Genomic DNA, 27805 nt, shown 5'->3' on the forward strand with positions numbered 1-27805 from the left:
GATCTTCGTTCCAAGAGGAGTCGTTAACAGAGGTAATACTGTATTTACTTACCTTAAAAATAAATAATTTTGTGTTACACTTAATTAGATCTGTATAAAACATGAACACGTTGCATAATGCATGGTACAGTGATATATAATTGGTAGCAACATCATCAAATTAACATGAACATCAATATTAACATGATCGATGTCATCACCCTCATCAACATTAGTTAGCCTATGGTCACATCTGCAGCATTCACTTTTTGCTGCAGAGCCACAACCCATGATCTGAATAATAGAGGTTTTTTGGGTTAGATCGCGTAAATTTGTCGTTAAACCCGCCACCACCCGACACAGCCAACTAGTAAGGGTTGGCACGTAAACAGAACATGCGAATTCGTCACTAGTACAGCACATCGGTGTGTTGGAGACCCAAGCCACAACATTTACAATCTGAGAACGACGTTTCACCATTAATTACGTCTAGCTTCATCAGGCGACAGCGACAATGATCTAACCAAAAAAAACCTCTTATGGATGGTATTGGTCACGAAAGCCTACGTGTTAAACCCATGATCTGAAGATTAGCTTTTGTCTAGGAAGTTTGAAGGCCCATAGTAATATTTGCTTGGTCAAATCCTGTCGGTGCCATGGGCCGTGATGCTAGGTGCTCTGTTAAAAGGAACTGCATCATTAACATAGTTGAGATCAGTAAACAGTTGGTCCCCAACAACCGATCATCAATCATTCATCCTGTTTGTACCTAATAGAGCCAACTACTGAGTAAAGGTTTTGGTAAGCCCCTCCTTATTTTCAGGTGTAGAATACTGTGAGAATGAGCCTGCCAATTTCTTACCTAACTTGAACTCCTCCTCCATCAGCCAATTTCTTTGGCAGTGTTCTTCACTCATTTTTAGAGAAGGGCCACTTTCGCCGATAAGACATCATCAGTGTGAGGGCCGCCACACATTTTAAACCACTGGGTTTGACAGCACTATGATGGGGGAGTGTTGTCACGTGTTGTGTATTGTCGGAGGCCGCACGTCAGGAGCCCCACTAAAGGCCACCAGGGGCCGCTAGTGGCCCGCGGGCCTTGCTATGAAGAACACTGATATAGGTCGATCTGGACTGGCTATCCAGCACAGTCGTAGCACCTGTACGTGTCAAGAGTCCCGAACCTCACCAATCTGCCCTCGGCATCAGGAGAGGGGGATTATGTCATTCCGACATTTAAAAAATGCTCTTATTCTCGATATCAACGTTAACTGGACAGATCCCAAATAATTATGGGTTTGATGGTCAAGAGCAAGTATTAACAATAAGTCGTTTTTTTAATTCTTACGTTAAACATTTATTTTTCAAGTTGAATATTTTTTATTATTGAAGTAATACATTCTTCGATTCGTTTTTCCTTCAGGGTAATATAACGAAATGAGACTGGAAAATGTAGGCATACAGAACAGACACGACAGTACAAGCAAGGCACTATACATAAAACAGACAGTACAAACGATACACAGTGCGAAGCAGACAGTACATTTAGACAGTAGAAACGAGGCTTAAGAGGCAAGACAAAAATGTATTGAATTGTTGCATACACGTAGCTGTGCCCTGACTCTTGTTCTACTTTAATTTCATGTTAAGGTTGAGCTTAATGAATGTGAAGATAAAGGACAATACAGAGCGGCGAACGGGCTTTGCTGCCACCTCTGTCCTCCAGGTAACCGATCAAAGCAGCAACATATTGTGACGGGCAATGCATTTACTGCTCTAAATGGTCAACCATTAGTTTGTATAATGTGTGGTTTTCATGTAGACAATATAAGCGATTGATGATTGTTTCTACAAGTACTAAAATTAAGGCAATGCTTGTGTAGTGGGTTCACTGAGAGACACACAACTCAGGAGGCAACACGTTTATTCTATGACCACAACGGAGTAACTATATAAACGTAACCACAACGGGATAACTATAATACCGGTAACCACCACGGGGTCACTACATAAACGGTTCAGGTCAGTCGGCACACTGCCTGACCCACGATGCTGAGCACGAAGACCGGAGACCGTGGAGAAGATGTAGTACGGCTGGTTCCGTTCCAGCAGACAGCCCTGATGGGACCCCAGGACCTCCTTTTTATGCCCCCCAGCATGGCCTGGCTCTGCCCTCAGCCACGCCCCCTTCTGGAACGCACCAGAAGATTCTGGGCCATACACCACGTGTCCCTTCTGTCACCTTTGGCCCACATCCTTACCCTGTCCTGTTACGTGGCCTTGCCAGGCAATCGGGCTGCTATGTCCTCAGATGCCCTCTCTCTGCCAGCCACCAGAAAAATGCCCCTTTGGGACCCTTTTCCATGACATAGCACACCCTGCTGGTAGAGAGGGCTACTACGCTCCCAGTTCTCCTCTCAATCAGTAAGTGGCGCCAGGCGCCGTAGTGACCCGTTATATGTCAATACATCACCCCCCCCCCCCCCCATAAAACTCAGCCGCCCCGGCTGACCATGATACCTCAGTTAATAAAACGAACTACCTCCAACCACAATTTTGAATGGAACAATAAAACCAATAACAACCGTCAAAAAGCAAAATATGCACACTTACAGAACAAGATTTCCAAAACAAAACCAAAAATTTCCATGAACATTCAATAACCAACCCAACCCCCAGACAATGTACACCACCCAACACCCATACGCGTGTCACAACCCACGAGCACATGAAGCACCCAGTCCAACCGGTAACACAATCCGGCACGTGCATGCGACCACTGACGGACAGCATTGGGATAAATAGGACGCTCGAGGAGGGTCATTTAATATAGACGGACTTCGAAAGGGTCCTCGTCGCCAGACCCCCAGGCGGGGTTGGAGTGGATTCCCTGGGGGTCCCGGGGACAACTTGAAGATGGCCTAACGGGTGCGGCCCCTCCTGGGAGAAAAAAAAAAACAGGAGGAAAATGATTGTGTGCCGGCTGCTCCACTCTCTTTCATTGGCATCCGATCGGTGCAACTAGTGACTCGAAGGGTGTAAAGTGCCGGGATCTTGTGGGCGGAAGAACAGAAATCTGCTGAGGCACAACCTCCGCGGATGCACGCCCCAGCTCGTCGGACACATCAGACACCGGGCCCTTGGGTAGTGGAGATGAAGGGATCCCGCAAGGCGGGAAACACGGTTTCAGCTGCGACGGATGTACGTACCAACGCCTGCGACTAAACTGGATCTGTACATACTGTGGCCTTTTGATCTCAATCACTTCAACCGGACCCTGCCATGGTCTATACAATTTAGGGGACGTACCCACTTAAAGCCCTCCTCCGGTGACTTCCTGGTCGAGCTGCTTTCGCAGCTACAAAGGCACAAGCATCTGAGCACCATGGGGAATTCTAACAGTCTTTCTCACTAGGGCTTGAACTGTCATGTTTACTGTACATAATCGAGTCGGGGAGGACAAAAACGCCAATCGACGGCCCGACAGCAGCTCAATTCACCCTTAATCCACCAAGATCTTAAGGGGCATCCTCCTAAGAAAATCGATTTCCAACAGACAGGATACAGCAAATGACTAAGAAACTAGCACCGGACCTGTCATCTGGATCTCTCCAATACAGACTGTCGCCGATATCTGACCAATGATACCCAAGGACCCGCCATTAGTGGCAAAACACGGGATTCCCACGGGGCTCAGATCACACAAATTTGGCAGCAATGTATTATAAATCACTTTTGAAATGATGGTAGCGGATGCTCCCATGTCAATGATCACCCACACCTCAGCACCCTGCATGGTCTCAACGACTGCTGAATATCCCGCCGCCGCAGCCACGATACAATATCCCAATGCCGACCACTGACCCGGATGCCGCGGCCATCCACCACCCACCAAAACACGATTCTCATGCTCCATAACACGGCGAGGAGTAACAAGACACGAATCCGACCCGGCATGCGAACAAGATGCATGAGGTGACTGTAACGGCCGGGTGTGTGATGCATTGCGACTTGCCTGTGGACTCAGAGGAGCGGAGGTCGGCAGGGTGATGACGCCGTCATGAAAAATGTCCTTCATTTAGTACGACTTCCCCTCGAGATGTGACCCGGCAGGCCGCACTTAAAACAGATGACGTGGGCACTCCTTGGGCGAAGAAAATCCCATTTCGTTGGTCTCGCCCCTCTCGCCGATCTGCATCGCCTTTCCCCTGAGAATCAACGTCGACCGATGCGCAGACTTGGGGGGGCTCCGCGCCTTCTGGGGTTTCCGCCATCTCTGAAAGTCCCACACGAGCGGCCACCCCCGCTCGACACCGGAAGTTAAAATGTGCTTGGATGCATTGCGCAACCTTGAGTGAAGACAAGTTGTCTCTTCTGTTGCGGGCAGGAAAACATTCAATTCTTGGGCCAGCATCAATATTCGTTCCAACACCAACGAGCCTAACCCAGCTTGCTCCATTTTGGGGTAGGCGGCTTGCGCCAGTGACATCAGCACACTGCGGAAGGCGAGGGGCGTCTCGGTCTTCCCCCGTCTTTTTGTCGCACATTTGATGGCGGGTCGAAAATGACCACCATCTGGTTGAAAACTTGCGGCAGCGTCACTCAGTCCTCAGGTGGGATGGCGTAGAATGCAGTCAAGGTACCGTAATCCAAGGTGGTCAGGAGCGCCCGCAGCGCCTCCAACGCAGATCCATCTGGCCAGGTCGCAGGTGGCGGTGAATCGCCGCTGGAACGCTTCCCAGTCACCCCCTGCGGCTGTGAATTATCTTACAAAAGGGGAGTCGCTTCTTGAGGAATGGCACTTCCCCCCGCGAGTTAGGCGGGAGATCAAATTGGCGGGAGGCGCGTCCCGCCCGGCTGACAAAATGGCGGCCACCCACGCAGGCTGAAGCTCTCCCACTTCCCACGCGTGGCAACCAACAGCGACGGAGCTGTCCACTCATGGCTCCGGCACTCCGGCATCTTCCTCTGGCTCCTCCATGTCGAGTTCAGCCACCAGCGCTGCTGCAGACAACAAGTCAGCGAGGTAGGCGCTGCGCATCCAGCACCTTTTTCCCGACGACGGTAGCGCGGAGACGTCGGCTTCCTCCTGTTGCTCCGCCGGGAGACCCGCCTCGTGAAAATCCTCCGTGGTCGCAACACCCGGGGTTGTCTGGTAAATCACATCCCCGCTGTCTTCTTCGTCTGAAGACACCATGGTGAGAAGCTTCTTTCTTGTAAGCATCGCACTACACTAGAAGTTTCCACTAATTATTTTGAGCACTTATGATGCCAGATGTAGTGGGTTCACTGAGAGACACACTTAACTAAGGAGGCAACACGTTTATTCTATGACTGCAATGGGGTAACTATATAAACGTAACCACAACGGGATAACTACATAACTGGTAACCACGGGGTAACTACATAAACGGGTCAGGTCAGTCAGCACACTGCCTGATCCACGATGCCGAGCACGAAGACCGGAGACCGAGGAGACAACGTAGCACAGCGGGTTCCATTCCAGCAGACAGCTACGATGGGAGCCCAGGACCTCCCTTTTATGCCCCCCAGCGTGGCCTGGCTCTGCCTCACCATAAGATTCTGGGCCATACACCACGTGTCCCTTCTGCCACCTTTGGCCCATATCCTTACCCTGTCCTGTCACGTGCCCTTCTCAGAAAATCGGGCTGCTACGTCCTCACATGCCCTCTCTCTGCCAGCCACCAGAACCATGCCCTTTGGGGACCCTTTTCCATTACATAGCACACCCTGCTGTCAGAGAGGGCTACTCACTCCCAGTTCTCCTATCAGTAACTGGCGCCAGGTGCCATCGTGACACATTATATGTCACTACACTTGCAACAGAGCATTTCTATTATATACCTGGGAAGGCTAAAGTTGGTCACCAATGGGCTATATTATATTTAATCAGCGTTTCAGCACTCAGCTGTGTGTCAATGACCATTTTAAGTAATTGGCTGCGAAACATTTTCATATGATGAGCTATCATTTGTGGCCAGGTCGCTTCTGAAAAAGAGCTATATAGCTCAGTGGGCCTTACCTTGTAAAAAGCTAAAACATTCTGAAATGTCTTTTTTCATTGCTCAAACTAATGATATTGTGATATGTATTACAGCAGGCCAGAGAGTAACATTAAAAGGCATCAGAAATGAATGTTTTGGAATTAATATTATGCTTTGTATAAATAACGTCATCAATTAAAAATGCATCCACATTGAATAATGTGTTTGAAGTAAAAGTATTGATATGTGATATTTAATCACACAAAAGTTATTTCCTGACAACATGATTACTTGAACTTGTCCATTTTACAGGAAGCAAGTGGCTTTATGACTGCTTTCACAATGGCGACCAATCTTTATGCACACCTTGCATGCCAGGGAAGGACTACATGGACGATGCAAACCGTGATCCTCAATGCAAAAAGTGCAGCACCTGCAATATTCTCTGTAAGAGTTCCACATCAGTAGGTTTCGGGTGTGTATATAGGTGTTATTTGAGTGTGGAGATGCATGCAACAAAGGTTAATAAATCACTCTAAGTGAAATTAGGTTAAGTAACCAAATGGATGAGAAAGTTCGTTATATCACCTTGCAATTGGTTAGAAAGTAGGTCGTGGTGTATGATATATTTTAAAAAGAGGACAAAGGTCTATGCAATCCGAGGTTGTTTGAAAGCATGTTGCTTCATAGGCTGCACTTTACATTCCATCTGTGAACGTACCATACATGACGAGGGTCGATCCATGACGAGAAAGGTGGGCTGAGAAAAAAAATCTGGTTTTTTCATGGGGTCACAGCACTCCAAGTGGGACGCGCTTTGCTCCACAAGAGGCTGGGGTCGGTGCTTGATTGCAAGGGCAGACAGTGGGCCCCAATCCTCGAGCTGATCTTCCTTTATCTTAACTTGAGCAGGCTGCTATCCATTTTGTTGCTACATATGACGATCGTCTTTCTTCATTCATGAGAAAAGGTCTCCATCTTAAATAACTTAAAGAATTCTAGATTTGAAGTTTTCGTGACTGCAAAGATCCATACTCTTTGGTTCTTTCGGTAAAGTCACATTGGTAAAAAATAAAAATAAATAAAAGTAAATTGAATCATGACGTTTCGATTGCAACACAAGCAATCATCATCAGGTGTAAAAACCACAGCAAGATTTTTTTTTTAACTGAAGTGGGAGAGATGCCGGGGTTAAGGAGGTTATATAAGTCAGAGAGGGGGTGGGGGGGTGGCGAAGGGAGGGGGGGATAGGGGGAGAGGGGGCGCGTTGCATGGACGTTAGGGACTGGGAACGTGAGACTGGGCGGGGGGGGGGAAGTGGGTGGGGCTGGAAGCGAGAGGCTGAGGGAGCTGGAGATGCGCGGGGGGGAAGAGAAAGCGAAGCAGCGGCAAAGACTGCAGCCAAAACCGATGAGGGCACCCAAAGCAAAATAGCAGTACTGCTAAACGCTGGGGATGCAATTAACTCGGTAAAATAGACTAGTGCCTGATAAATAAGATGGGACAACTATGAACAGTTACATTTTTACCTGGTTAATAACATCTTTCCAATGATTGCTCAATTTGTATCCATCTTCTTGGTTGAAGTTACGTCTATGTTTGTATATCTGGATGGCTTCATGAACAAACCTTCGATAGTAGCCAGACGGTTTGCAGAGCACCTTGGTCTAGGAAAAAACAATATCATGAGAGCCCACAGCGTTATAGCAATGATCAGCAACGGTGGAGGAATTAGTTCTGCCGTGTTTCAGATCTGACTTGTGCTCGCGGATACGGTCAGAGACATGACGTTTCGTTTCCCCAATGTAAGTCACGACAGATGCAATGTAAGTCACCACAGATGCAACTTAGTTTGTAGACACCAGGGTATTGCAAGTCAGGAATGGCATCCTTTACAGATGGGATTAGATTACGGATTTTGTGTACTGTACTAAATCGGACCTGGATCTTGTGTTTGTTTAAAATTTTGGCAATCTTTTTGGTAACGCCTGCTTTGTATGGTAACTTAAAGAATATGGCCATCACAATATTGAGCTGCTCAGAAGAAGAAGATGGCACAAACAGTTTGAACCGGTACTCCCCGATCACACTGCGGTCCAGCAGACCGCAGTCAGGAGGGTGAGGACAAGATGGCGGGTCGGGTTTCACATCAATTGGCTCAAGCAGTTGCAGATGTTGAAAAGGCACTATAGACAAAAGAGAAATGTATAATAAGTCGGGAATATAAGATGGTCTAATAACAAAACTATATACTATTAGAATACTAAAATCTGAAATGAAACCGTTAAAAAGAGGATGAATCAATGCACAGGAACCTGGGGAGTGTGAAATAATATGCAGATATGACATCATTGGAAGATCTAGCAATTCCTATTTAAGAGTTGAGATTAATATATCCTGGTTATTCACAACTCATCTAAAATGTCCACAATTACAGTCAATAGAGTCCATGGCAACATCCACTAAGCCACTATCTCCAATGCTGGCAGATTACAGGGCAATGTCACCCGAATAAATTGTGTTTCTAGTCTTCTCATACACACAACGCCAGGTGATACAAATTGAATACTATGCAACATTAAAGAGGAGAGGCAACATCTATGACTTCCTAAACTGCCATCGAATTGGTCCCCCATCTCATCTCTGATGAACCTCCACAAGTGAGACAAGATTAGATAAACTGACCTCATGTCGCCTCGGTTATAATTCCAATAATTGTTTGAGCTGAGCTGCATTGCGGCATGCATTCTCGAATGCCATGCCACAGGTAAATGCGACCCACTGTTCGATTATAATGATCAGCGAGTAACTCCTCTCATCCATACATTCTAATCATAATCTTCATTTCCACTGAAGGAATCCGATTAGCTTTGAAGTTTCTTTTCACAGATATCTAGGAGGGGCGGATCAGCAAGTTACAACAAAGATTAGTTTAAATTTTGATTTAAAGCTTTCGTGACTGCAGGGATTCATATTCTTGGTTCTTTCGGTAAAATCACGTAGAAGGGAAACAATAAAATAATAAAAATATAAAACAATAAAATTATCACGACGTTTCGACTGCAACACAAGCAATCATCATCAGGTGTGAAAACCACAACAAGAAAATTTGAAAAAAGTGGCGGTTTTTTGTGTCCGTTAAGATTCGTTTATCAATTACCCTGTTCTCAAGAGCCATCAAATATACAAGTTCCATCGTGAAACCTTTTTACAAGGATTCATGTCTGCATTAACCACAATACCTGCAGTCAAAATGCAAACAAACTATGATAATATATGCATTGTCATTGAAACTGATCAAGGGACGGCTTTCTTTTGAGCCTCGACCCAATTGGTGCTCGACCAGATGACGCCAAAAGGCGTACAGCTCAAAGACAATGCACTATCAAAGTAATGAGGGCTCGGGGTGAGCATCTACATCATTAGACCTCCTTTGCCAGTACCAAAATGTAATAATAGGGTTTTTCCCCTTTTTTCTGGCAACAAAACTTTGATAGTGCATTGTCTTTGAGCTGTACGCCTTTTGGCGTCATCTGTTCGAGCACCAATTGGGTCGAGGCTCAAAAGAAAGCCGTCCCTTGGTGTGGACCAATCAGTTTCAAGGACAATGCATACATTATCATAGTATTTTTTTGGTTTGCATTTTGACTGCAGGTATTGTGGTTAATGCAGACATGAATCCTTGTAAAAAGGTTTCAGTTTTGTTGCCAGAAAAAAGGGAAAACCCCTATTATTAAGTTCCATCATATTACCAAATTGTAATGTACACTATGCTAAAGTTATAGCAACTTGGGACATATTGCCAAGACCAACATTTTGTACATTAAACACGCAGTACAATACTGCAATTAAACTAAGTTTCATTTTGTTCTCTGATGTGTAGATGAAGATGTTCAACAGGACTGTACTGTCACGAGTGACACTGTGTGTCAGTTGAAGGATGGATACAGTTGGCCTCATCCTTCACAGCCTTGTGGAGTTACGTCAAACACAGGTGAGAAATGTCATATTCGTCTCTATCGCCTCTGATACCAAGATATTCAATTAAGAGCGATTAGCATCAGGAAATGCACAAACTTGCAAATGGAAAATAATTTACACATCTTGGTCGTCATTGAAATCTTGTCAGTAGGGCTGTTTCGAGTATTAAGGTACCAGGCAGAGCTTCGTACTTGCCCCATCATTATGCATTTATTAACTGACATGCCACACACATCGGAGAAATGTATACACACATGATATTTCCCTTACTACACATGTGTGAAGTCTCTTCCTTCACCAAGGACCAAACCGTGAATATTTCCGACATTGGCAACTCCATACAAGACCATGGCTACAGCATTCCATTGGAACAATTAGCTAGTAATTGCTGAATCAAATGTCTATTTGCAGCAAGGAAGTCTATAATCAGACATTCCTAAAATATTTTGGGGGTACTGTTGATCGAAACCAGATCTACCATTGAAGATTGATGAAAAAAGGTAACCATATCCAGAAACTTACAGACATTTGTTGGAGAGCAGATGTGCTTACACTACACATTCATCTTATACCTGTTTTATATTTGCACATCCGAGCCATGCTGGGGCCATGCCATGGCAGCGTGGTGATTCTCAAGAGGCATGAGATACTTTTCCACTGCACAAGTTGACCCATGCCATTGTTGTCACATGCAATTCTGGATATCAAGACGATTGTCGATGACGCAGTTATACTGAGTTGTGCTGACTGATATCACGCTAGTTGTGAATCAGACATGCACACACAAGTATACTTTACACAACACTCTGCGCTCCTCTTTGGGCTGAGAGGTACCACACCAACGAACATCTTAAACATTACAATGAGGATTGTCACCAGCAAAATAAAGTTAACTATTTTACTCTGCCTCTCTGTGCTATAGAACATGTCTCTTATAGATGTCTGCAAACAAATAAATATTCATGATTACAGCTGCATTTAATCAATCCTAACCTGCCCATCTAAGAAGCTCAAGAAATATATTAAACTACTGCTTGAGATCGTGCAAGTCAAAGTCTTTATATTTGAGTTTCAGCACATCAGAGAAATGGCGAAAGATTTGTGTGAACACTAATATGATTAAGAAGCATCGGATTGCTGATCCCACTAAAAATAGATTCAATCTACCTTAAAAACAATAGTTTACATTTAACCAGAAGAATGTAAATCATGGTAGATCAGCACTACTACTTTCACAAGTACAAATTGAAGGCCATGGTATGCAATTGCAGAAACGTAGATCATATAGTGAACCACTGACCTCCAAAAATGCAAAACATGCTTTAAAGAAACCCACCACCCATCAACTGAAGGCTTTTCATACGTAATTAATTTAGACGTAGATTTGTAAGTTGCTATTCATTCAGATAGAGGAAAGAGAAAGAATCGGAGGACAATTCTTCAGAATGACAACAGGTGGAAAAAACCGAGACAAAGATGTCAAAACATGATATATTTTATAACACGCGACTATCTATTGCCATCAAAATTTCTGAATATTTACTCAAAGACAGCAATGTAGTGAAGCCCTTTGTCAAACGGGTGTTAGATAAAGACTCGACCATGGCGTTTCAGTTGTGTGTATTGTTTGACCGTACGTCTCCACGTTGGTTCGTGTGAGTTGGTGAAGAGGGGAGGATCTGGACAGGACCAGTTCAGATGCCAGTGATGCTAGCCGTGGCTGGTCACAAACTCACATTGCCAGGATCATGGAACATTGCGCAAACCACTGCACCACCTTTGCACCCCCATTTCTATGTCAATCTACTGTGCTTCAAGTATTAAACAGGTTGATTTTCTTACAAAGTGCTCATGCGATGTTTATGTCATAATAATGAGCCAGCATAACCGAGATTATGGATTATATACCCCAAGCGCAAATGGTTGCAGGTGGATGGTTTGGAGGTGATACCAATTCCTACTTGAATTTTGCAGTTCATACAATTCATGCAGTTTCTCAAAACAGCTCAGCGCGAGTAAAACAACCTAATATTATGGCTACATAGATATTAATTTAATTATTTGACCGTACCATCTGAAAAATCAAATACAGCTTTTTTTCACACTGCAAGGCACCACTCTGAAGATCCCATTGGAGTTAAAATCAGGTTCTTCTGTGTTTTTGCACAATTGTAAAAATGTGTTTTCGTATTTGTTTGTGGATTGTATGAAATCAACAAACGAAACCATAATTATTTTGTACAGTACAGATGTACAGCCCTGTTGTCAATTGAGTCGTGACATAGCCAACACGGTGGCGTGTAGCATAGTATGGACAGACGTCTCGCAAAAAACATTACCAATCAGCAGCGTGTACAAAATTATTTGGCATGTGTTGTGACGGGTACTGCAAGATCTGATCATGTTCGTCCGGTGCTCGCCGAGCTGCATTGGCTTCCGGTTGCCAATCGAATAGATTATAAGGTCGCACTTAATACACACAAAGTGCTTGCCACAAATTAACCACAATGCCTTGCTGATCTCAAGGAGCATAAACCATCACACAAACTCTGGTCATCATCGCAGTGGCTTTTAGCGAGCCATCGAGCAAAGTCGGTCACTGCATCACGAGCTTTCAGATGTGCTTGTGCGGCCGTCTGGAATGTTCTTCCTTTCGATGTTAGCAAACCACTGGATCTGTGCACATTAACATGGAGAATTAAAACTTATTTCTTTAGAACTGATTTTTGTGCTAAGTTTTTTTTAACTTCCCGCGCAACTCCGATTCGCACGGTTGGGTATGTGCAGTGCGAAAGAACTTCAACATACATTTATACATATGGATTATGGGTGTTATTTAGCTAGATTGCACAACTTTAGTGAGTGGGGGCTGCTGAAGAGGGGTTGCATAGATTCACGCGACAACAACGAATCTTGCTACATTGTCCCCTATTGCCCACCACAGCATGTTAAAATTAATATATACTTTGATCCATCAGGCTTCATTGTGCATATTTACTTCATTAAGCAGATCCCTACAGGAAAGCAAATTTAGCGTGGCAATGACCAGTCATCACAATGTTTGTGGAAAGCTCTTACCTACAACATCTCGCTGCCTGGAATTTGTTGAATTGGCCACGCTGCTGATGAGACTCTGAAAGTATAAACCATCCCAAAGTTTCGGCTTAAACACATGTTACGAGACAACATTGCTCCCAAAAGTAAATTGGTTCATGCACTGATATAAAAACATAAGCACTGGTGTCGATGTAATATTATTTCAGAGGGTGATAATCAATAGTCTTGGCAATGAATTGTATATGTCAATAAATATGCATGCTGAATGTTTGTCCTCTGCCATTTGCTACCTGCAGAAAAAAACATTACAATTCTTGCTGGAATTGTGACCTTCATTCTTCTGGTGGCGGTGGTGGCCTTATTGATTTGTCGGAAGAAGAAATGCTCATACCCCTTTGGTAAGAAACATTACAGCATTTTATGTAACTTGCATTGTTTCATAATGAGCCCAATGCTTCATGAGTGGCCCATCCGTGATTCATGAGACAACTAATAAGGGCTGTAGATTAATTGGAAGATGTCCAAGTGCACATCACCATCACAAAAAACTTGAAGGAAAATGGGCAATGTCCAAGATAACACTCTGCAGTACTCCTGCTTATTACAATGTTATTGCGCAGCATTTGAATAATGCTAAATATTAACTTGAGTTTCCAGTCAACAATAATGAATATGATGCGTCTCAATATAGACACCACTATGTATATATAATAATTGTATTGTGTTGATTTGTTTCAATGTTTTCTTTGTTCGTGCTGCACACTACTCTTCAATGTAACTAACGTCAACAAAATATCACCAAACATCTACCTAAATATTTCAAAGACACAAAAACACCCCACAACTATAAATGCTTTATGGCCACGCCAAACTTGCCAATTCATTAGAACCTTCAGAACCTCAGAAAGTCTAGATTAATATCCTGGAACCCACTGTGAGATCGAGCATAAGCTCTCAAAGTGCCCTCATTCAACTTGAGTCCTGGGAGTGAGTCACCTGCAACACTGCCAAAGTCCCTAACCAGCACAGAATCACAGAGTTCACGGAAGAAATTACCAATTACAATTTGCCCTGCAAAAAATGGGCAGTATTTATCTGAATCAGAACATCGCATGGCAGATGTGTCTATTTTATGCACTGAAAATTTAAGAATAGAACACAGTGTGATAGCAGACACAATCTCAAACCTTGGAGCACATAGTCTGGCACTACCCGCTTTTAAAAATTAACTTGTAGAATTTCAGATAATCATCAGGCTCTTCCTGCAACTTTTCACTGGTTCAGCAACCTCGACATAAATTTAGCTGATCAGCTTCCACCCATACGAAAGAAAATGTGTTACTCTCCAATATTATTGTACATTGATACTGTCATCCAAGCAATACACTGTTTAACTGCATGCCTATACAGGTCACCATAAGTCGATGGGGATTACCTGTAAGTAGATAATATCATTTAATGTTATTTTCGTGCACACAAACGACAGGATGCACAAGAACAATATGCATCCATAATGTGCATGCATACTGTGCGTTGATTAACATATTAATAATCCAACCAGTAATGGATACCCATTATAATTTATATGCATTCCTGGCCTTTGCAAGTGAGGGGCTCACAAGTGAAGACATAACATCTATTCCTCTATTAAAGAACGAAACAGGAGGATATCTCCACAAATCTGGCTGTCACCTCATGAAGCTAGTTGTCATTATTGGCGAAACGTCGTACTCAGATTGTAAATGTTGTGGATTTACTCTCCAACACCCCGATATGCTGCACTAGTAACGAATTGGCATGTTCTGTTTACGTAACAAACTTTACCAATTGGCTGTGTTGGGTGGTGGCTGGTATAACGACGCATTTATATTTACGCGATCTAATCCAAAAAAGCTGTATTATGGATCCAAACATCTGCTTCACATTTAGGACCAGAATTCCATCTTCATGAAACAGCTGACACATTACCTTGGAGATTTTCCACATTGCTAATAATTGTGCATTTAAACACAAAATCTAACTTAAATAAATGTTAGTCAAGATATCAGAAACAGTATGTTTTAGTCGGAATATTTGGTTGCTAATGAGAGCTTGCATCATGCACAGCAGATGAATTAATATAGCAAAATAATTGCTGTACAATTGTTTCAGTGCACATCTAATGACTGATAACACCATCCTATAATCTCACACCTGTACCATCACTAATATCACGTGCCTTGCAATCGTTTTTACTCCACGTTTTGAAGTTTACTACGAACAGAGCAGGTTCACTTTTAGACACACTCCCATAATACCATAGTCATAACAGCATAACGCATACAGAATCATCATTAGCAATGCTTTCAGTAGATGCTACTGAGTGGACATGTGTCATATTGTCTTCTTGTACGGGAACAGATTATTCTGGCAAAGTGACGGAGACTGTGCCCCTTCTTCGTGTGGAAGTGCTCAAGGCTGTCCTTGAGGTAAATCAAGCAGCATATGCTGGGGCCTGGCTCCCATGACATTGCATCACAGGAACTCATGTACTCTTGTGGAGCCTTCCACTGTCTAATTGTGGTGTGTAGACTCTCCAAAAACTATCTTACACCTACTTTTGGTGTGGCGTTGTGGTTTTTGGTGGTGATTTGGTAGGGTCTTAAAGGGTTAGCCGAAGTATTTCCCATCATGTTTTTCAAGACTTCCCTGGGACTCTGCTGGTGCTGGGACTCTGTTGTCTGAATGTTGCCCGATTGTACTTGCTGTGGTCACTGTTTGTCATGTTCCTCGGCCATGGATCTTTCGTATAATTTTTATCTCTTTTTCTTACTCTGTCTTTTGCTCTATTTCCATTGTTTTGCATTTCACTGCATTTTTAATTCGCTTTGAGATGCTGTGGGATTGAAGCTATGAAGACAGATCCTCATCCAATATCAGAATACGAATGTATTGCCAATCGCAATATATTTTCCAATGTCTTAACTACATTTACTCATACAACAAAACCTCCCATGTCACACATTCAATCGCAGCTATAGCTGGAATGATGAATCAATTAAATGTATCCATTAACTATAATATTGTATTGACTACGTTGCTGTGGTCAATTGCTCTGGCTATTTAAAACTGGCAACTGCCCCACTTAATGCCTCCCGAAGATGGGAACCCAGTATACATTCAATGTTGAGCCAACGTTGACATGTGGATAGACCGTTGGACCAATGGTTCCACGCTTACTGTAAATTTCCATACAAGCTCCACTCTGTGACGCGGCTGATGATGCAATGTACATCACCAAGCTCCTACGTCACTTCCCACCCAACAGCAAATATGGGACCAGAGGTGAGATGTGTTTCCAACTTTTATCTGCATAAGCCAATTAATCACATAATCAATCCAATAACTGGCAGAGTACTCCGAAACAAATATAATATATTCCACAAAATAACTGGATATCTTAGCTCTAATCAGAATCACTATAAGCATGCATCTTGCTGTAGATACATACGTTCATACAGTATTGGCACTGGAGAACTGAAAACTATCAAAGGAAGATGGATAGTAAGCAGTGAAACTGTAAAATGATATCTTTTGAAAGTCAGTTATCACCTTTATAACAATTGTGGGATCCTGGACAAATATAGCTCAATGCCTTGGGTAGTCCTAAACCATTAGAGGAAATTCCAGATTACAATGACAGGGCCATTTATCCCTTTACAGAAATGTAAGTGTTTCAATAATATGCACCCAATATGTAACTCTCTTTTAGCAACTCTGGAGGAAGGATGTCAAATAATGCAAGAGTAAAATCTACAACGATAGAAATACCATTAAACAATTCCCATTGTGCCTTCTTTCCCATGTGGACAGGAGCCACGAATGTTCATCGAGAAGAGAATGAAGTCTAGTAATGCTGAAGTTTGGCGGCAGTTCCATGAGTTGCTGCCAGAAGTGTATAAATCCATCTTTGAAAACACCTTCTATTTCTTGTACGAGATGGATAAAAAATACAAGATTAATATACACGTGTACTGGGGGGTTTATGAAATTACTGACATCTCAGCACGTGCAATTTTTATACTCAATTACTTTATTCTTGAGGGTGAGGAGAAGTGTCAAGGGCTCCTGGAGATGATCCTTGCAGGACAGAATAAGCAAACGCAGCTGCAGACCCTGCTTGACTCTGCCGGTATGTGGGATCTGATGGGCAAATGGGCCTCATTGTGAGACTTTACTTCGTTAATAATGGATATCAATACGAAAGGATGAAAATAACTTTTTTGCATAAGTCACGTAATTTTCTGCTAGGTATGCTTTTAATATGCATTACAGGTAAAATTAGTATTTAAAAACTCGTTAATCATGGATATCAATACGAAAGGATGAAAATAACTTTTTTGCATAGGTTATATTTTAAGTCACGTAATTTTCTGCTAGGTATAGTTTTAATATGCATTACAGGTAAATTAGGATTTAAAAACTTGTTTTTACATAAAAACTGAGGCAATCGTATTGTTGAGTACAGACACATTAAGTAATAGTTTCAATAGCAATATAATAATATAATCTATGCTTCCATCTAATTTTTTCTTGCTGAATAGGAGGCGTTATAAATCTGGGATTCATTTACTGAACTCTGGTTGTGAATATCTGTTCACATGTTTCACTGGTTTCATTGCAGTAAAATGCTCTCCAACTCTTAATCCAAACACTGCACATGAAGAACTTAACATCTCAGATGATGGGAAGACAGCAGAATGGCTCAAGAGCCCTCCAGAAAAACCCGATCACCCAGATCGGTTCAAATACTGGTCACAGGTGCTGTCTGCTGAGAGTTTCTCTGAAGGATGCCACTTCTGGGTGGTGAATGTGGGGGACGTGGACAACCTTCGTGTTGGTGTCTCTTACCAGAGTATTCTACGTAAAGAACCAGACAGTGCATGCCTGGTTGGATTTAACAGCAGGTCCTGGTGTTTATGGAAACACAAGAACAAATACAAGGCCTGGCACGACCAGCATAGCACGGAGCTGGAAGTGGGTGAACATCCTCGCAGAATCGGTGTTGGCTTGGACTATGATAAACGGGTTCTGTTATTTTACAATGCTGACAACAATAAGCATCTACACACATTTTATGCTCACTTTTCTGAACCCCTGCATGTTGCCCTATGGGTGTGGTCTGGGGTCCTCACTATTGAGCCTGTTAACAACGATTAAATTGGACATAGGTTTCATAATTTATCCGTGGAGAATTATAAACAGGATCAAATTGCCATGCAGCTCCTCTTAGTTATTTTACACGGATATCACAGGTAATATTGTTTTCTCTACCACATGCACTCATAACCTTTATATCTAAAGAATTAAAGGTAAGAAAAGATGTTACATAAAATATACTTCTCCAAACGTAGTCATTCCGTCTTCAGATGTTTCAACATCCAAATATTTTTTTTCAAATTATCTGATTATCAAAGACACCCATGTAACCATAATGGACAAGCTGAGCCTTGCCAGCCAGTTAAATTTGCATTATAGGAAGGGGTACTATTTGCAATTTCCGAATGGCACAATGTTCTCTTGCTTTGGGCTGTAATTGGTCTGCAGCACAGTCCATGGCTTTCCACATATATGTGGATATCACAGATAATATAAAAGTTTTCACCCATCTGCTGGTCCACCCACCCTCTTATAATCATCAAAATTGCAGATAATAGAAACTGCCAATTTGAAGGCAGGAATGACAAATATGTCTAACTGCATAGATAAGACAGTTCCAAATAACAATAGTTGTACTGTATTTCCAAATTGTGCATATCAGTTGCACTGCACACCCACACATCAGTGCCATGGTGCCACTCTACACAACATCGTTTCTGGCCCGATTAACTTCCTGTGGATCCCTTTCTCATTTGCTGCGAAAAGGTACAATTTCCACATTTTCCGTTGCAGATGAACTCAGCATAATTTTCTGCATTGTGTCGTGTACGTTTACACTGCATGCATACTTGATTGGTGCAAAGTTATATTAATGAGTCTGAGCCTTTGGTCTTGAAAGCAGCCCTGAAAATTGCTGGCTCGTTGGTCAACTGTGAAGGTATCCATTCTCGATCAGCAATTGTTATTGTATATAAAATATCTTACTTTTATATGGGAATTAAGCAATATGTGTTACCAGTTTGTGATTATTATTCATATATTTGAAACACGATATATGGGATAGTAACCCCCAGAAATAATATCTCAGTCTCTGAAACCTGACATCAGGCAAATAACGTGATACAGCCTTTGACCATGAATTAGTAGCAGTGACAGCAAGCACTATGACCACTTGCTGACCCTGTCAGTTCCATGGATGGCTGGAGTGAAGTTGCCTTCACTACTGTATAGCTGTTTATTTTGTGAATTAGTATTAGATATGTAATTATAAATGTAACGGGTCCAACCCATTGTGCTGTACGAATGAATTGTGGTACAAGGGGCCGCTGAGTTAAGGGATGAACAGAGAGAACGCGATAGAGGGCGCATTGGCGTCGGCAGAAGTGGACTCGGGTGCATAATCTTTACGAGAGTTACAAATGTTTTCCATTACGGTTAGAAGCATAGAGCTAATACTTTTGTTGTATCCACCTTTCAGGGGTGGATAAAAATGTAATGATTCTTTCAACGTGAATTACCTAATGAAGATAATATTTTAATTTATAAATATAGAAACCGCTGCAACACAGTCTTATTTGTGCCTCGGGGAAGTCTTAGGGCGGCTGTTAATGCGATTAACTTCGCATTTTAGCCACGCCGTTTGAAACCCATTCAAGGCGGTGAAAAAGGCGCCCATGGTTGTAATTACTATGTCACAACGTTAGGGTGCACTATGCAAATAGCAGGTCACGGCTTTTGGCAGTGTCAAAGGGGTTGTGGAGTGTGGACTTCAGGGTCATTGGGACAACATTTGAGTGCTTTGTTGTTTTGTTTCGTATTGCTAATAAATGCCTACCGTTGGTAGGAATTTATTAGCAATACTTTCATGGGAAGGCCAATAACATGATGAGGATTTTCTTAATTAGAACACCAGCTTTTCAGAGGTCACTCACAACAGCCCCACCTAATGGAAATGTCACGACCCGCCACTGCTATAAGTCATCCACAGCACACATCCAGAGAGCTCTGTCCTCGATAATATATTTACGACTACACGACTATCATATCAATTTACAATGTAAGTTAATAGAAAATACCTGAACGTAATATTGAGGGTTTAATATATCATAATTCTGCAATATTCTGTATACGCAAATTGATGGATTGATGGTTGCCATAAATAAACACTGGCTCATAAATCTGCGTGTCTGTGTCATATTCTCATGTTGGCACAACCACTGCTATAAACTCGTTCATACTGCAGTGTGTCTCCCTGTAGCTATCACCCTGGCTAAGTGATTCCCGTTTTCCACACTTTCTTGCAATACCTTGATATGGGGTTATATTTCTGATGTCATTCATATCTGCAATAGTGGTTAACGGACTTCGCGTGCCTTGATGCTTCCGATTTAACGCATATTTCCTGCCAGTGTTACGTGAATGGTGCATGACTTAAATGTCGTTTGCCTTGAATGTGTTTGCTACTCCGTGTGTGCAATGTTCATCTGCTGTATTTATTTTTTTATTCCACCAAGGTCCTCCACGCGTCATGTAAAACAACTTATGGCCGAATGTTTCTTACTCATGTCAACAAATAAAATCTATTAAATTAAATCATCACCGATCTTTTCCCGCACGTTCCTCTGCATTCTTGGCCAGTTTATTCTTCTAAGCATTGGCTGCTGTCAGAAATTTTATCGTCTGCACTCCCATGGTGTACGCACTCACGAACTGCGTTAACAGCGGTCTTATATAGCCGCTTTTGCCAAAAATCCTCTATGATCAGATTATTTGCATATTCAAGGGGCGGAGCATCCACACTTCCACGACCCACTGTCTCGTGTGCATCGGAAAATTCAAACAAAAGTGGTCGATATTCGTCAAAAATGGGTTGCATATTTCCTTTAATCAAGAAGAGAATGATACCTAATGGGAATAATTTGAGACTGAATACGCACAAAATTGAATACATCTGCAAGGGACAATACATTCAAACAATCCATGTCACTTTGACTTCGAGGTTTTAAATGTAACTGGTTAGATTTTAATTGAAAAAGTGTGATTGGAAAAGTGTGCAAATACAGTGTTAATCAGCCATTCCCCAATTAGGTGTTTTCCGTTGACTGAATTCACCTATTAGCACCCTCACTACACCAAAAACTCACTCAATGAGCTTCTCAACCCGTTCCCACCGTACCCCCCCCCCCCCCCAAAGTGACACATCCTTTCGATGAGTCTGCTTTGTGTAGAAGAGTGATTGGTGGTACGTCACGTGCAAAACCACACCAGGAGAGCCCAACAATAATTGGGGTGTAAAGCATTTTATGGAAACCGATGGCCAAGGGGACAACCCACCACGTGTGACCCATGCAATAATGTAGGGAAAAATATATGAACAGTAAATTGCCACCGAGTCTGGAATTCGGTCCCCAATCCGATGGCATTCATTCTCTTTCCCCAAGATAAATCCACGAGGCTACCTACACTTCTGTTTTGCCATGGTGCCTCAGGTGCCCTTGTGTTGCCTTTCACAACACCCATATGAGTAAGTTTGTGTGTGCAATGTGCTCTCTTCCCCATACTTTGTAAATGTAGGCCCGTTTACATGGATACATGCACCAGTTATCAACATTAAGGTTGGCCTGTCGACGATGAGCCCTGTGTTTAACTAGACTGGATTGTATGAAGAACTCTCGGAAAACTTTCCTTTTAGTGAGCTCCTCTGGAGATAAAGATGTACTGGCTCGGTCATTTAGCGTGACCAGCCATTGCATGTCCAAACAACTCCTATTTCGATAGAAAGAGTCGGATAAATGGGCATGGCACAGGCTAGAGAGGAAATGGGCTCATATGCTACAGGATTTGGAGCAGATTGTACTTGGTGATGACTGGCACCTGTGGTGTGAATATTGTGTGTATATTTGTGTTTGAGTGCAGTCTGCATGAGTGTGTGTAGTCTGTATGGGTGTTTGTGTAAAATTTATAAATCCCACACATGCTCACTCTCCCCAAACTGCAGGTGAGGAACAACACACATACATGCAAAAAATAAACTCAGCAATTTGTTTATTATGCAAAAAAACATCAATAGGTCTTAAATAAGGTGCATTGTGGTCACTTGTTCTCGGTCATAGTGGAATTTATTATTATTTGGGTTCAGTAACTGACATAGAGAGGTTGACAATTGTAGACCGGTTTGTATTAATTCGGACTCATCGCTACAGTATAGCACCAATACTGCTGCGAAGTCTGCGTCTGGGAACCACATATCTAAAACCCATATTTTCTGGAAGTGCTGATGTTTTTTTGCATAATGCACAAAAACTGGGCACTTTTTTAACACGTTTTTGTGTTGCTGTTTGAAACGTATGGTTTCCCAGCCTGCACTAATTTCCTGTGATGATGTTTTTTTCCCATAATTTACAGACTGATTGCGGGTGGGGAACTGAGTTTTTGTGTGGCAGATAGAGTTGTAGGTGGGACATCAACCATGACATTTCACGGGCATATTCTCGTGCTGCATTCATTATTGTCAAGTTACACCAACTACTTCGTGCAGGCTGTAGCAACAGCACAAAGACTAGCAGACACAATTTAATCCAAAAAGCAGGTTACGTAGATGATGCTCACTCTCAATGATATTTTAAACAGAAATGTTCATGTAAAAAGAAATACATTTTGACCAAATTATGAGGATCACACAATACACGATGGCTACTTTTCATGTAATTTGCAAATTCACGACCAAAGAGAACACGTTTGTCAATTTCCATCTCGCCATAGCTTTTGGTCAATATGATCAGAGCTTTCTGCAAGGACGTTCATAGCGCTGTAAGAATAAAAGGTAAAGGAGCAGCCCTGCAATTTCTTGTGCATGCCGCTTCTGCTGGAAGAGCCCCTTTAGAGGGCATTTGGTCTAATCTTCCACGCTGGACATGTGTTAGAGTACCCACGATTTATGATTCCCACAGGACCTGCCTTACAGACTAACTGTGGTGTACCCATTTACACTGCTGGGATGACAGGTGGGGGGATCTGAGAAACTTTCCCATTGTCTCACCTGTCGTGCCCGGAAGATCGAACCAGTGACCGCTGGATTACAAGTGCTGTAACCAATACACCATGGCATCATCCAGCTGTAGCAATACCGGAATAATACTGTACAGTACTTTCTAAGTGTCTGTATGTGTCTCACGGTCTTTGTGTGTCTTCGTGTCGGTGTTTTTCTTCGTTTCCGTGCGGGTATTCGCTTGTGTCTGAATCTCATGATTAAAGTAAATGTCGCCCGCGCATTTGCTATGATCACGGGGCATGTTTTTGCTACAAATCGCGGATAAACGAGAGGAAAAGGGGCATTGGTAATTGGCGTTATCGCGGCCGTCTTCAGCTGCCGCGAATAGTCGGAGTCGAGGGTTAAAGCAAGCGCCGTGGATAAGAGTTCCCCTGTACAGTATTCAAATGGCAAGTTAAAACATTTGCCATATATAATTATTTGTCAGTCTCCAGCTTTCAACCCCTCTTATCTCTCTATCCGGCTCTGAAGAAGGCTGATTACCCGAAACGTCACCTATGTTGTTGACACTGTATTTTCATGTACGGCCACAGTGTTATTGATGCACATGTTGAGTTTTTTTGAATGTGTACAAACTTTAAGAAATTGTTTTCTTTGAAGGAAGTCATGCACAACCTCCACGGTATGCAGCTCACATTCTTAACGAAACACTGTACTTGCTTGCTTCAAATACGGTACTCTACTGGTGATTCAGATGTCTTTTGACCCCCCCCCCAATTAATTGACCCCTACAATGTGTTTCCTTTGCATATTCATTTCTGCTTCAAATACATCTTGACAACAATATAACGGTTTAGTAGAGAATTAAATGGTGATCACAAGACATGTGGACCACCACCCTGCACAGTGTTTCCAGTTTGACCACTTCTCTGAAACGACACCGAATCGCACAGAATGAGGAACTTGTAAAGGAGCTGCAGTCGCAGTGTTTAGAGATTGCTGGGTGTCGTTAGTCTAGAAACTGGCACGGTACATTCATCTTCGTCTACACGTCCTTTTGAGAGACACTAACAGTGTTTAATAGTTGAGTGTTTTATACTCATAGCCACTGGTGATCCAACTGGGGTATCTTCTGTAGAAATATTGATGGGCCACAAGGCGTATTTACATGATTTTACAGTGAAGTATCTCTAAAGAAAAGCTACATAACAGCGATATTCATCGTTAGCTTCGTGCTCCACCATTTTGACACCAAGTTTGTAACGATGCAGCCAAAACAAGTGGCAGCAATTGGGCTGATCTCTGGCATCATCTTTTTTAAGTTCATCTCAATGGTAAGTGTGTAATACATTTTATCCCCACTACAAGAAGACGCGTGCTACCTCTCAGCTGCTCCTAATCTTTTTCGTTATCAAACATTGCCTCCCATGATCTCCCCAAGCCTCCGATCACCATTGACATCAAGCCGATGGCAAGTGTCGCTACATCCCTTCTGCTGCCCAAATGGTCTTTTCTCTCTCAACTACCCGCGATTTTTCTCTGTTGCTTCTCTGTGGCGCTCAGACAATGGGAGGTTGCAACTTATTTTGGTCTTTCATTCTCGTTGGATGCTCCTTCAGTTTCGGCTAACCTGTTTTTTGCCGTTAATGTTTGAGATTTTTTTACTATTTAAAAACGAAGTATTTATATCTTCACTATTGTGTATAATTGCATTACACCTTTCTTTCACTGTACATATGAATACTCTTAATATGTCGTCCTAAACTTTGAGGCTCCACGACCATCACAATGCAGGGTAAAACGTTAAATTTTGGATAACACAGAATCTGAATATGTATTTATACTGGATGAATCCGATGAGCTATGAAGCTCTTTTTCGCAGATGTCCAGTACCTATGAGGCAGGTAGCACGAACTGTTGAACGCGAAATATTGTTAAATAAAAATCTACATGACTGGTATATACAAAAAAAAACGTAAGACTAGCTTTTCAAACCCAACAAAACCATAATATCACGAACATTAGGATATCACATTGCTTCTGTATGTCACTGCTACATAGCAGGCTGTCTCAACCTTACTAGAAGCAGCAGCAAAGCCATTGACAAGGGAAGCATTAATTTGTTCACGAGTTTCAAGACGGAAAATCTGTCAAGCATGACTGGACATCATGTATAACTTATGTGTTTTGGGATAAAAATTGTGGGAAAGTCCAATAATATTATTGTGCTAAATTCACAAAGCACTCTTTCAAGAACTGCCTCAATATTTGAGTTTGACCTCCTCACACAGCCACGCTTTCGGCAAAAACTTTAGGAGTTTTGGCTTTTTTTGGTCCTTGGCCCTCAGATTTAGAACGCTCTGCCTGAAACCCGACTATACCTGACCGCCGAGTAGTAAATGCTACTTATTTCCTATGATGCGGTAAATAAACTAGACTACTAGAGATATATTTTTCCGTAGCGCTCTGAAACCCTTTGCTGAAACTGGTGCGGCTTAGAAAACGTCATATAATGATTAATATTGAGTGATACCTCGGTAAATGAAGAAAATGCGTTCCATGACGTCACTTTGTTATCAGAAACTTTGTTATCAGGGGTAGATATAACAAATGATGCATTGGGATGCGTTTCAAGACTTCAGAGAGAAGGCGGTAGAAAAGGATAGCATGGCCGCACAGTCGTCTTTAATTTGTCTGCTTGGTTTTAAATGATCTTTAAGGTGGACTGCGCTAGCCCTAACGAACTCACCACTTCAATGTCATCTCTCCGGCCTCTACCCTCCTTATGATCTGCATTTTCGTTTCCAAAGAGAGGGATTTACGTTGTACTTTTTGCCAAGTAGGGCCACTTGCATTCGACCAGGGGTCAAGAACTTTTCAATTAAGAAGAGCCATTCTTTTGGTTTTTGTCTTTGACCAAAATAGTTCGAGAGCCGCATCACACGCAGAGCTACTTGTACACAAACATAGCAGGTGACAAATTCTGACAAACTAAATATGTGATGGAATAAAATACGTCTATTTAGTATTTATCCCCCTTAGTTATTCTTTAAAACTGTACATTTTGTCGCCACCAAGACATTCTATAGTGACGCATTCCCTGTCGTGTTTAATACATCGCTAATGATCTTTGCATTAAATTATGTTTAAGATTTACGTTTTTTGTTAATAAACGGCTGCCGGCGAGGGGGCAGCCAAAGAGTTGCAAGAGAGAAGCCAAAGAGCCGCATGCGGGCCCGAAGCCACAGGTTGCCGACCCCTGCGCTAAATGGTCATTTGGATGAATTAATGTGGGGGTAATCAAATATTTTTGTCACTGCAAAAAAACTATACAATTTTATCAACACGATGACCTCGAGCAATGGCGGGCCCGAGAGGGAGACTCCCCAAGCTCTTTGCTGATTGGATATTGATAATGTAATCAAATCCCACTCGGATGAGTTCACAGGGTACACGTAGGATTTCGTGACCAATATCATCCATAGTAGAGGTGTTTTGGGTTAGATTACGTAAATATGTGTCGTTAAATCTGCCACCACCCAACACAGCCAATTAGTGAGAGTTGTCACGTAAACAGAACGTGCCAATTCGTCCCTAGTACAGCACACCGGTGTGTTGGAGAGCCAAGCCTCAACATTTACAATCTGAGAACGACGTTTCGCTAGTAATTACAACTAGCTTCATCAGGCGACAGCCAGATTTGTGGAGAAGTCCAACTGTCTCGTTCCTTATATAGAGGCGTAGATGTGGTGACCAGGCTCCGACGCTCTTGAGTCTGTTTACGTGACAACCCTTACGAGTTGGCTGTGTTGGGTGATGGCATGTTAACGACACATTTATAGATTTACTCGATAAAACCCATAAAACCTTTACTGTGGTTCACAGGGTAAGTTTTAAATTTCATGCTTTGGAATCGCTTCTTATGAGTTCAGAAAATATATTTATTAATCTTTTGCAAAAATAGGGCGGTGAAGCTTCCCTCTCTAGCCGACTTGGTTATAAAAGATCTTCGTTCCAAGAGGAGTCGTTAACAGAGGTAATACTGTATTTACTTACCTTAAAAATAAATAATTTTGTGTTACACTTAATTAGATCTGTATAAAACATGAACACGTTGCATAATGCATGGTACAGTGATATATAATTGGTAGCAACATCATCAAATTAACATGAACATCAATATTAACATGATCGATGTCATCACCCTCATCAACATTAGTTAGCCTATGGTCACATCTGCAGCATTCACTTTTTGCTGCAGAGCCACAACCCATGATCTGAATAATAGAGGTTTTTTGGGTTAGATCGCGTAAATTTGTCGTTAAACCCGCCACCACCCGACACAGCCAACTAGTAAGGGTTGGCACGTAAACAGAACATGCGAATTCGTCACTAGTACAGCACATCGGTGTGTTGGAGACCCAAGCCACAACATTTACAATCTGAGAACGACGTTTCACCATTAATTACGTCTAGCTTCATCAGGCGACAGCGACAACGATCTAACCAAAAAAAACCTCTTATGGATGGTATTGGTCGCGAAAGCCTACGTGTTAAACCCATGATCTGAAGATTAGCTTTTGTCTAGGAAGTTTGAAGGCCCATAGTAATATTTGCTTGGTCAAATCCTGTCGGTGCCATGGGCCGTGATGCT

At 42.4% G+C, this 27805-nt stretch overlaps 2 protein-coding genes across 5 annotated transcripts in view; both read left to right on the forward strand.

Moving 5' to 3' along the window:
• Positions 1 to 27805, forward strand: part of LOC116942797 (uncharacterized) — a 62111-nt gene that overhangs the window by 3069 nt on the left and 31237 nt on the right. Inside the window, exons 2-4 of one of the 4 annotated variants that reach the window (XM_076062474.1) lie at positions 1630 to 1705; positions 6297 to 6431; positions 9868 to 9978. In XM_076062474.1, the coding sequence (XP_075918589.1) occupies positions 1630 to 1705; positions 6297 to 6431; positions 9868 to 9978 (322 nt within the window). Of the gene's footprint in view, positions 1 to 1629; positions 1706 to 6296; positions 6432 to 9867; positions 9979 to 24106; positions 24486 to 26989; positions 27188 to 27805 lie in introns of those variants that run through there. The other 3 variants (XM_032955086.2, XM_032955076.2, XM_076062480.1) reach the window with 3 other exon arrangements.
• LOC142919958 (uncharacterized) lies at positions 12916 to 20599 on the forward strand. Its single transcript, XM_076062566.1, has 4 exons — positions 12916 to 13420; positions 15423 to 15490; positions 16875 to 17193; positions 17686 to 20599. The coding sequence occupies exons 1-4, from the start codon at positions 13288 to 13290 to the stop codon at positions 18219 to 18221; spliced, it is 1056 nt and encodes a 351-aa protein (XP_075918681.1). The 5' UTR covers positions 12916 to 13287; the 3' UTR covers positions 18222 to 20599.

This window comes from Petromyzon marinus, chromosome 1 (assembly GCF_048934315.1).
Source record: "Petromyzon marinus isolate PM22_M1 ecotype Great Lakes invasive population chromosome 1, UKy_Petmar_22M1.pri1.0, whole genome shotgun sequence".
NCBI lineage: Eukaryota > Metazoa > Chordata > Hyperoartia > Petromyzontiformes > Petromyzontidae > Petromyzon > Petromyzon marinus.

What these genes read in the sequence shown, in the direction of transcription:
- LOC142919958 (XM_076062566.1), top strand. Translation starts at nt 13,288, where the DNA reads ATGTTTGTCCTCTGCCATTTGCTACCTGCAGAAAAAAACATTACAATT. An exon ending in GAAATGCTCATACCCCTTTG is followed by an intron (nt 13,421 to 15,422) that starts GTAAGAAACATT and finishes GTACGGGAACAG; the next exon opens with ATTATTCTGGCAAAGTGACG. An exon ending in TGCTCAAGGCTGTCCTTGAG is followed by an intron (nt 15,491 to 16,874) that starts GTAAATCAAGCA and finishes CCATGTGGACAG; the next exon opens with GAGCCACGAATGTTCATCGA.